This window comes from Manacus candei, unplaced genomic scaffold (genome assembly GCF_025592945.1).
Source record: "Manacus candei isolate 608988 ecotype Guabito, Panama unplaced genomic scaffold, ASM2559294v1 h1tg000005l, whole genome shotgun sequence".
NCBI classification, from domain to species: Eukaryota; Metazoa; Chordata; class Aves; order Passeriformes; family Pipridae; genus Manacus; species Manacus candei.
In genome coordinates this window covers 25,975,899-25,987,294 of record NW_026138053.1, presented here as the reverse complement: position 1 = coordinate 25,987,294, position 11,396 = coordinate 25,975,899, and the positions used below count along the sequence as shown (strand labels likewise).

The 11,396-nt window shown below is 50.7% G+C and overlaps 1 protein-coding gene across 1 annotated transcript; it reads right to left on the bottom strand.

Annotated features, from left to right (window-relative positions):
- Positions 1 to 1,170: 1,170 nt before the first annotated feature.
- On the bottom strand, positions 1,171 to 8,376 carry SERPINC1 (serpin family C member 1). Its single transcript, XM_051794310.1, has 7 exons — positions 8,212 to 8,376; positions 4,949 to 5,327; positions 3,246 to 3,461; positions 2,760 to 2,897; positions 2,282 to 2,675; positions 1,897 to 1,961; positions 1,171 to 1,701 (listed from the first exon to the last, which is right to left on the bottom strand). The coding sequence occupies exons 2-7, from the start codon at positions 5,321 to 5,323 to the stop codon at positions 1,528 to 1,530; spliced, it is 1,362 nt and encodes a 453-aa protein (XP_051650270.1). The 5' UTR covers positions 5,324 to 5,327; positions 8,212 to 8,376; the 3' UTR covers positions 1,171 to 1,527.
- Between the last annotated feature and the right edge of the window lie 3,020 nt (positions 8,377 to 11,396).

The following is an 11,396-nucleotide window of genomic DNA, read 5'->3' as shown; positions in this document are numbered from 1 at the left end:
TCAACGAGGTGAGCAGGCAAAAGATGGGATCCAGCAAGAAAAGCCACAGTGGTGACTGCCCAAGGAGGGCAGGGAGGGGAAGAGCTGCTTTCTGAGCCCTTAGTTATTTCCAAAATGCTCCCCCTTTTCTCCCAGGGCCCCAGACATCTGTGACACTCTCAGCTTCTTCCCAAGGTGTTACTCCAGGCAGGCAGGCGAGCCCAGAAGGACGGTGCCTTGCGGGGGTGCAGAGGTTGCTATAGCTGGAGGAGGTGGCTCTCTGTGTCCAAACACATGTGCCACTCACAACACAAACACAGATGCTCGAACTTTCCTCCTGGGAGCAGGAGAGTGAGTCCTGCAAACCCCTATGGCTTCCAAAACCAGAGACCCAGTCACCAAACCCCTGTCATGGCAGCTCTGAGTTAACTGCAGCACGGTTTGGCTGCTGTGGCCATTGCTGCTTAGAGAAGCCTTTACAGAGGTGGGTGTTTCACTGCTCCTACCAAAGCCAGGCTAAAGGGCCCACTGGAGAGGGACACCCACTGGTGTTTTCGCAGCTGTCTGCAAAAACCACTTCTGTCACCTGTGCTGTCACTGCCCTTTTGGTTTGAAACAGCTGCCTGAAATGCAGAAATCCTAGAGAGGGAAGCTCACCACCTTCTCCATCTGGAGGACGACCTTGTCAGAGGCTGTACAGCAGGAGAGCCACCTTGAGAGCACCAGAGGCCACGCGTGTGGCCCAGCAGCAGGCCAGCACACCTCAGCTCCTGGAGTAAACTTGCAGGTGAAATAAAGGATTTTTAACAAAGCTACAGGTACTGGTTACCTCAGCTGGGCATTGCCACAGTTCATGGACACCCCTGCTACAGGAACTGTTCGCTAGTTTAAGTCTTAATGCTTGGCTATGCAAGACTGTCACTGGTGGCTCTCACCTCTGGGGCATGTTGGACACACCACAGCTGCTGGCAAGCAGGGCACAGCTGTTTGGCAGCTCTTCCACATGTGCTGTGGAAGGATGTTTCTGGCCCAGCCAGCATAAACCCTGTGGTTGCTACTGTTCCACTGACCTGTCCAGTGTGGGGTCATTCTGCCGGAACTGGGGAACACAGGGAAGGGCCTGTTTGTTGGAAAGTTTAAATGAGTCTAGGAAGTGGCTTGGTGCAAACTGTGCATTCAGAGATCAGCCTGTTACATACAGATCTATAGGGTTTAATGAATCAGGGGATCAGAGTTACAGCTTGAGGCCCGAAAGGGAGGAGGGTTGGACATGGGAAGGACAGCAGTGCTGGACTCGGGTTTGGGTGCTGCAAAACTACTGGTGCTGGAAGAAATTCAGCTTCCCTTTGCATGGAGGACGTATCAGGGCTCTGTGAGCCTTCTCACCCAGGGAGGAGCAGGGACAGCCCAGCTGGATGCAGTCCCTCCCTGCAGCTGGCACCAAACAGCAAGACCAATCACGCCAGGAGCAGCCTGGGCTTTGTGGCAATACCCCACTGCCCCTCTTCCCGAGGCAGAGGAGGGAGAGGTGAGGCCCTGCCAGCCCCTTTAGGAGCAAGGATCAGCTATCCTGCCCATGAAGATGATGGTGTTGAGGGCAGCTTCCCGGATGAAAAGCAGGAAGGGCCTGTTGGCATTGAAGATTTTTCTGTTCATGGGGAAGGAACGGCCAGAGACGGTGACAGCTGTGGCAGCTGACGCCTCGCTCCCTTCTTCATTCACCTGCCAGCCAAGGGAGAAGATGGGATTAAAACACAGGCATCGTGCAGCAGGGACAGGGCTTGCCCTCCTTCTCCTTCCAGAACCCCAGACTGCTGAGGAAATGAACACCAGGGGTTCAGAGCTATTTTTTTTCTCTTAATGCTACATGTTTTTAAAAAACAAGGGGAAGACACCCTGGGACAGAACAAGGCTCACCTCGAGGAAGGCTTTGTGGAAAGCCTCAGACACATACAGGTCTGTGCGGCCCTCTGCGATGATACCTGCAACAGAGTGGAGAAAGGTTAAACTGAGTTTAGGCACAGCTCAAGAGAGAACACACTCCCATTCATCAGGGCCTGGGATCAGGCAGAAGGCATGGCTGCCCTAAAATGAAAATATGCTCCCCCACATGCAATGGATTGCTAAACTGCCGTATCCTCAGTGCAGAGCTGGGCTGCCTATCCACGGTGGGACTTGACCAGAGTCCATCACTGGCTGTGGCAACATCTAAATGCTTTCATGTTCTTGTTCCTCATGTGCTGCTGCACCTAATGCCCTGGTACCTGTGGAGAAATGGCTGCCCCCCACCTCCACATCTCACCTGGGAGTCTGGCATTTTCCGGACTGAAGAGATCTTCCAGTCCCATTTTCCTCAGCTTCTCTTTGACGCTGAAGCTGTCCTCGACACGGAACCGAGGGAGATAAACAAAGAGAGACACCTCCTTCATGGAGTCTATCCAGCCCTGCAGCTTCTCCGACGTCAGGACTCGCTCCACATCCTCCAGTGGTGTCCCAGCACTGGGCAGGACCAGCACCATTGTGATATCATCCCCTTTGTACGGCAGCTCCAGCACCTGGACTTTGTCCTGGGGGATGAATGCGTAGTGGAATTTGGACTCCTGGTACATAGTTGGGACTTTGCAGGTCTCGCCATTGGCTTTATTAAATACATCCAGTTTTGTGTTTGGAGCTGGGAACTGTGATTTCCAGTGCCCCTAAAAGGGAGAGGGGGAGGACAAACATGAGCACCAGGTCTCCCCCAAGGACGTGGGCTCCTCCCCCAGTTTTGTCAGCCATACCTTAAAGTAAATGGTGTTGACCAGGACCAAGACAGTGAGATCATCAATACCTCTTTCTGGGATCACTTCTGTAATGCGTCTCTCTGTCTTATTAGCCACCCACTCATTAATGATCTCCCTGGAAAGTTCTGGCTTCTCCTGAAGGAAGAGACCAAAAAAAGGTTAAACCAAGGGTTTTAAACACCTCTTTGTGCCCCTTCTGCAGGAGACAGGTTCCCAGGGTGTGTGCTGGGGGAGGACACTGCTCCCAGAGCAGCGCTGCAGGGTTCAGCAACGAGGAGAGGGGACATGCCAGTGGTTAAGGGTGAGCTGGAACAAGAGCAACTGCATCCAAGGCTCCCTCCTGCCTTCACTCATATCCCACACAGCCAGAGCAGGGCACTTCCTCTGGGCAAAAGACAGGGATGCATCCTTCAGCAAAAGCAGAAGGATGGCGGGGGGGAGAAACCAAACAAAAAAGCAAAGTTGCAAGTAGATCAAACCCACTTTGAAGTTCAAAGGCCAGAGTTTGGCTCCATAAACGATTTCACTGATGTTCTGATAAGTCTCGTTGAAGACCAAGGATTTCTCCCCAAAGAGGCGGTTGGCCGATACCAGCTCCGAGGATTTGTTGGCTTTCTTGTAAAGCCGGCAGTTCAGCTTGGCAAAGAAGAAGTGGATCTGATCTGATGTCTTTTCCGAAATGGTGTCAAATCGAAAGACCTGGAGGAGCCAAGCAGTGAGAAGGAATCCATGAGCAGGTTCTTGTGCTCCTGGGCCCCACAGCAAGTGGTGGAGGAGCCTTTGCCTCAACAGCCAGGAAATCTGCAGGCCCTCAGAGCTTCGCCCTCCATCTGTAATTGGGAATCCAAATCTACATAAAACGAACTCCCCATCAGCCCAAGATCTCCTTTGGAGTCCAAGTGGAGGATTAAACTCTGCTCAGGTGCTGCTCCTGTGTCTAACTCTGGTTTCCTTGCTCCCAATACTCTGCCTGTGACTGGTTCCCGGTTCCCCCAGTGCTACCACACCCCAGGGATGAGCACTGCACCAGTGGGGCCTGGAAGCAGCTCTCAGGTCATACCAGGTCATGGGAAGACTCAGAAGGATTGTGCTGAACCCTCCCGTGACACTGGCAAAGGCTGCTCCTTCCCAGGAGGAATTATCATGGCCTGTTGAGTACTTCTGGTACATCTTATCTATTTTTACAGGGAATGGGAACATGTAGCAATCGTTTTGAGGGTAGATTTTTGCAGCACAGGGAATTTTTTTATCTGTTTCCAGCTAGAAGGACAGTTATGATTTGTCTACTGCTATCCAACCTCAGGCCTTTAAGCACAGAAAATCCCACAGCACATTGCTCTTCCTATGAGGCTCCTTGTGTACAGGCTCCCCTGCCCTGGAAGTCAGGTGGACTGCAGGGTCTCCCGTGTCTCTGATTTTTGTCCCAAGGGAGAGACGGGGAACATGAAAAAGAGCCTCTCCCAATGGGACTTGATTATCACAGCTTTTCCTGCTTTCAGCATAAAGAAATGCTTAGCTATGTGCTTGCCCAATCTGCAAGAAACAAACTGTTCCCATTTCATTCCCTCATCTCCCAAAGAAGCTTCCTTTCCTCCATACGAAACCTAATCTCTCAAACCCAGTAAATCCACCCTGAATGCTGGATCTAAATAAGGAGTCATGGGAAGGAGCTAGTATCTAAATACAGGCTGCCCCTTCTCAGGGTCTCGTTTACAGGTCTCAAGATCAGGTTGGATGGGACCAAATAGCTGGTTTTGGCATCTCTGTCCCACCAGGAGTACAATGAGGAGGGGAAAAGTCTGTTTGGTGTAGAGGAAAGACTGCTCAGAGATTGAGATGAGCTGCACCAGGAGGACAGTCAGGACGCACATTCACATACTAACACTACAGAGAGGTATCTTGTAAAGTCTCCACCATATGGAATGCTATATGCCAACCCTGGAAGTCTCCAAGGCCAGGTTGGATGGGACTTGGAGCAACCTGGTCTAGTGGAAGGTGTCCCTGTCTGTGGCAGGGGTTGGAATGAGCTGAGCTTCACGGTCCCTTCCCACCCAAACCATTCTGTGATTCTATGATTTGATTTTCAAGGCAGGGAGCTGTCCTGGCCCTGAGAGCATCCATGAGCCATGATCGCCTTTCCTGCCTTTCAGACCTGCTACAGGGAAAGGCTGAGGAATCCCACCGACCTCCATGAGCTGCTGGAGGGTGCTGCCACAGGCTCCCAGCTTGGTCATGGCGAAGGCTGTGGAGATGCTGAGGGGTGACATGAAGATGTTCTCCCCATTGTCCTTGGAGTCAGCCAGGTACTTGTAGAAGACAACGGCAAAGCGGGAGTTGGCCTTGGACAGCTCCCAGACCCGGGGGTTGGTGGACTCTGGCAGCTTGTCCTTGGCTGGCTCCTGCCCCTCGCCCTCCAGGGGCTTCCTCTCGGGGTTGCGGTAGATGCAGACGGGGTTGACAGGGATGTCGCGGGGCTTGGCAGTGCAGATGTCCTCCACGGCATAGGGCTCAGGGACAGCCACCCCCCACACACCCAGGAGACACAGCACCATCAGACGCATCCTCCTGGAACCACAACGAGAGTGCTCAGACACACGGCCTGGCCCTAAACCCATGGGCCTGTTTCAGCCAGGAGAACAGAAGCCCCTGCTCCTCTCCAATCCTCCCTTTGTCCTGGAGCTGCAGGATAAACCAGGAGGACAGACAGACACCAGCAGAACAAATATGCCTCCAAGCACACACTACTTTTAGAAGCAATACACTGAAAAGGGGGCTTTCCCAGTGTCCTCTTTAAGCAGCGGGTTCAAGTTTGTACAAAAATATGACTTGAACTTTTGAGTCCTCCCCATCACCCAGCGAGGTGGCTACAGTGCAAGGGCCCTGCCTGTGTGGTGTTTCCCCAGGGTCACCTCACGCTATTTCAGTTCCTGATGCAGGAGATGCTAAGTCAGAGAAGAGAGGTGATAAGGAAGAGGTCTCCAGGGGAGTTGGTCCCTCCATGCACTGAGCATCTTTAATATCCCAAAAATGCATTTTGTAAGCATGTATGGTGTAGCTGGTGCATCCCAGCTATACCTGTCCAAAGTTCATACCACTTCAATGCAAACTGGTTGTCCCTGGTACCGGAGGAGGGCAGGATGATGTTAACCACCACGTTCCAGCAAAAGCAGGTCTCTGAAAATCTCCCAGCAAGGCAGAGATAATTTCTTTTCCACCTTTGCTAAAGCACACAGAATCATGGAATGATTTTGGTTGGAAGGGACCTTGAAGACCACCTCATCCCACCCCCTGCCATGGGCAGGGACACCTCCCACTAGCCCAGGTTGCTCCAAGCCCCATCCAACCTGGTCTTGGACACTTGCAGGGATGGGGCAGCCACAGCTTCTCTGGGCAACCTGTGCCAGGGCCTCACCACCCTCACAGGGAAGGATTTCCTCCTAAATCCCAACACCCTTCAGCTCTGGCAGCGAGGCCTCAGCCATGCCAGGGCCGACACAGCACGTCCTGTGCACTGGGGTTCCGAGATGCCCTTTGCATGACCTGGGTTCGTTCACATCCCTGTGGCAGGAAGCTCCCGCACCACAGCCACAGCAGCTTGAGAAACAACTACTGGGAAGGGCTGGCAGCCTGCCCAGGACTTGCCTACCACAGGAGACTTTTTAAACATGTATCTGACTCAGGTAGGTCTCTGCCTGCCCCCGCACACTCACTGCATGGCTACCAAGCATCGCCTTCTGAGAAACTAAATTAAAAATCAGCTGCATTTAGCACTGGTGACCTCTGTGTCTGTGATCTTGCAGTGCTGGTGGGCCAGCACCTGTGGGAGGAAAACAGCAGCATCAAAAGGGCTGGCGTGGGATGAAGGAGAGCTCTGGGTTCTTCCACAACCCCCTCCCCAGGCTATTGGACAATGACTTCATCTCTGCTCCAGTTCCTCTGCAAAAGCAGAAATTACCTCATCTGGCACCAAGACTGTGTGGAGCCCCAAGGGCCCCTCTCCATCCGCTGATAGCATAGCAACAAGGACTGTGAGAAAACATGCAAAACAAGAGGCTGACTCAGGCCACTGCCACAGTCCTTGCTGGGAATGACAAACAGATTACCTTCCAAAAGGTTCAGGACAGATGGGACACCACAAAGGGCAAAAAAATCCCACACTTAGTGCTGCCAGCTGCAGCAGGAAGGATGGCCCCAACAGAAAGGACAAGCTCACCATGGTCCCTGCCCTGTCACTCTGCTCTCCTCTAGGGAATGGCAGATCCTGACATACCTGTACAAGGACAAATCCCTGCTTCTGCCCGGCCAAGGCAGCTCATGGTGCCTGCCATGGCGCAAAGTGCTGCTAATCCGATCTCACACTTAAAACCAAAGCGCAGGAGTGAGGAGAACACCTCATCTTCACCCTGTCCTGACTAAACGGAAAAGACTCTCTATTTCTACTCCACAGTAAAGTCCTGGGCTGTCACTAGAGGAGATACAGGACTTTGTGCTAACCCCTTAAACCAACTTCACCATCCACTAAGGCTGACCTGGCCCCTGACATGTCCAGTCTTGGCTCTTACAGGCAAGAGCCTTTGCTATTTCTTAGGCCAGCTCTTTGCTGTAGCACTTGGCCAAAACCCATTCCTCTTCCCCTCACAGCTCTTCAACACTCCCTTTTCCCTTGCAGCACTGCCACACAGTCCATGTGTCAACAGCTTTTATCCTGGAAGGATCCCAAAGTATTCCCACAACAGCACTGCCTGAAAGGGATTACTGGCAAGGGAGAAACTAGAAACTAGAAAAAGCTCTTAGAAGGGTGAAGCAACAAAAAAAGTGCAGAAAGCCAAGAAACAAGTTGCTGATTCAGCTTCAATCAGAAGGCTCTGGGGAGGTGTTGAGAAACTCCCCATCCCATGGCTGCTGTGCCACAGCTGGGCTCCAGCCAGCACAGGCCCTTTCCATCCCACTGTTCCTCATGGCTGCAGGACGGGGCAGCTCAGTGGGCTTGCAGACCCCTAGCACCCACCCTGCTGAACCTACTGGGGGTGCTGGTGGGGGTGTGACTGTCCCACAGCACCCACACACTGCGTACAGAGCCCAGCTGATGGGAAGGAGCTCAAACCTCCTTCAGCTTCCCTGCCGCGCCACATCCCAAACTCTGAGTGCAAAGCAAACCAGGAGTGCTCTTCTACAGCCAGCAACTGCTCAGGACATCCTGACCTTAGGAATTCTCTCCACACCAAAAAGCATTGCTGCAGGTTGGGGATAGAAGTCAAGCATGATGCTTTAGTGAGCTGTACAGAAGTCAGCCTTCGTGAGAGTTGGGATAGGAGGGAGGATCCTCTAGAAAAGAGCAAAAAAACCCACTCTGGCAGCAGCTAAAATTCATAGGCTCCAGTGAAGGGAAAAGAACCTGCTACAAGGAATTAATTAACAATGAAAGATTAGTGAAATTTGTTTCTCTTACCTGCCCCTCCAGCCTTCTACTTTTAGGATGTAAATGCAAATTGTTAAGAGGACAGTCTTGCTTGAGCCCAAAGCCGTTTCCCCACTGGATTTCTGTGCTCAAGCAGAGCTGAGACAACAGCAGGGGACAGTGGGAGGGGAGTAGGATGCTGAGGCCAAAGGCTGATGACCAGCTGCTGGAGGTTAAGCAAAGAGCAGGAAAAAAAGCAGTGTTTAGTTTGAAAGAGGTTTTAAAGTTCAATCTGACAAGGGAAAGTTTGACCATCTAGCCCACACAAGTGCCAGATGCCTCCAGTTCCTGCCCACAGCAAATTAACTGCTTATCCCATGAGAAAAAACCCAAAACTTTCAGGAGTTCAAATAAAAATGTGGTGATCCAAGGCATCTTTAATTCTCATTTGGGTATCTTGTAGCTTGGCAAAATGTCTCCCCACCCTGTCACCTGGCCCCCATTTCCACACAGGCACAAGTTGGGAGAAGCTGCCCCACTTCACACTTCGCAGTTTCAAATAACATCTTAATCACACTCACCTGGAACAGGCTCCCCTGGGAAGTGGGCACAGCCCCAAACCTGCCAGAGCTCAAGCAGTGTTTGGAGTTTGGACAACACCCTCAGGCACATGGTGGGATTGTTGGGGTGCCCTGCGTAGGGTCAGGAGTTGGACTTGATGATCCTTGTGGGTCCCTTCCAGCTCAGGATATTCTGTGATTCTATGTCCTTTCACTTGTACAGCTGGAAAGCTGAGGATTAGCAGCAGCTCCCCCATCTCCAGTCCAGATCCACATGGCAGTGTTGGGAGCAGGACTGAGCAACACCATTTCCAGTGTGGGATACAGCTGCTCTATAAATTCCACAGTGTTGCCTCCTGAACATCAAATTCCAGGAGCAGGCTGGCTCAGCAGGTGCTACACCTGCCCTGTTCCTGGCCTCCAGTAAGAGCCCAGGTTTTAATGCAAAATGCAGCTGCAAAATGGTTTGTGGGGAAGTAAAAGGCCTTACTATACCAGTATGGGATATAATTAAAAGGGACAGAGATTGTGGAAATAAATTAAAAGACACTGTAAAATGCCCTCCATGAGAAATGAAGGACCTGTGCACTGCACACCTTATTGCTCCAGGTGGCTGCTGGTTTAATTTTCTGAGGTACCTCACAGGTCCCAGGGTCTCTGGGGTGAATTAAGGATGCTCCACACCAAGGCAGACATCCAAGCACGGGTTTCCATTCACCCACTTCTCAGGGGTAGTTTAAAGCAGTAAAACCAAGAGCAAACACCTACTGTTTTGCACATGTCACAGAAGTGCCCAAGCCATCCCTTCCCAGAGGAGCAGAGTAAACCTATTTTTTGAGTGCAGCACGTAAATGGTAATTTGTTGCTGGTTCAGGTCCAAGCAACAGCCCATCACTCACACCTGAGCAGGGATATCCCTAAGGAAGCATCCAAGATGCCAGTGTGTTCATACAAGCCATTAGCTGCCCCGTCTGCTCCAGTGGAAGGGCTGTTCTCCAAAAGCTGCTGCTCCCAGACCCAAAGCAGGGACCAGAGGCTCAAACCCATCGAGCACCAAAGCCTGGCAGCCTGGGGCAAGGGAGATGAAGCATCAAGCCTTGGTTTTAGTCTCTCCCACACTTGTAGTCCAGAAGACAGGGAGCTGGAGTTCACAGTTATGGGGAAGGGGGTTACAGAAACAATTGAAGACATTCTATTTGGAAAGAAACAGCTTTTAAATACATCTGAGTGGTGAGCAGGAACACAAATTTCCTTAGTTCTGTTTGTGCTTTGGGTGCTCACTGTGGAGTTTTATGATGAGGCACAGTGCACTCAGAGAGTGTGATGGGATCAAAGAATCCCATGTTCTGGGCTCACCTTCTGCAGCTCCCTTCTAGCCTAGTACCCACACCTAAAGGGAAAAAAATTTTCCAGCAGGTACCATCCACTTGAACCCAGTTCCCCCTCTTTTCCACATAAAAAAAAAATCCCAGTTTCCCCAAATCTCTCTTGATGCAGAGCACCCACCACTCCCTTCCAAAGGGATCTGATGCTCCACAGCACTTCAGATCTTCGTTTCAAAAGCCGGAAGGCTCTGCCTGCCCTGCAATAGGAGAAGGAACAGTTTTTCAGCCAAGCAGCAGCCTTGGTTTGGCCAGTTTCAGATTTATAGCCAGATAATGACTTGTTAGAATCCACAAAAAGGACAGAAAGGAGAAGATTAAAAACCACAGAGTAGACTGTGGAGCAAACCTTCATCACTCTAAGGCAAGTCCCAAACCAGGCTCAACATCAGACGAATGCTGCTCCCTCCTTCTCTGAAGGCTTTGGTTTTTAGATATGTACTCTGAGCAATTAGCAAAACATTATTTTGAGTATCCTTTCTCATTCATCTCTGGTGAAGGAGTCACTTTGTTTACAGGTGGAGTCAGAAGAGAACAGACCAGACCAAGGAGAGACATGTGGCTCCTCTGCTGTTTGGCATCTCTTATGCTCCAGCTCAGCAGAGAACAAACACACCTTGACCTGGAGAAAGCCTTAGAGGGATGATCTGACAGACCTACGCCTCACACCAAATCTAGAAGAATGCGCATTCACCCCAGACAGAAAACGAGAGATATTTCAAAGTGTTCTCCATTAATTTATCATTTAATATAAATGCTGACAGAAAAGCAGGTAAGACCTTGTCTATTTACAAACCAAATAGTGAATCATCACCTTTCCACCAGTTTTTGTTGAATCTGCAACACAAAGGACCCTTAGACACTATGTGAGAGCAAGGTGAGGTTGAGTCAACTTTAAGAGGCAGAAAAGCAAAGTGAAGACTGAAGAAATAACATTTCAACATATGGCTTTTTCTATATAACCACCATGCACATACACAGGTCTCCACTCCCTTGTCCTTTCGTACAAAGATGACAGGGTTGGCTCTATAAGTCTGAAGAGAAAATAAAGGAGACAAATACTGACTTTCAGATCTCTGGATCCTTTTGCCTCCTTCAATCCACTCTGTCCCACTTCAGCACAGTATCTAAAAGGCTTTTCTTTCAAGTTTAAAAAGCATATTGCAGGAGTAAAGACAGAGGGAGATTGATATAGAGAACTCTTTCTTCTACTCCTTTTGTCATCTCAGTTTTCACCAAAGGTAGCAAAGCATCCAACCTTTCCTGGAAAAGAGGCACCAACTCCCTGTGTGCC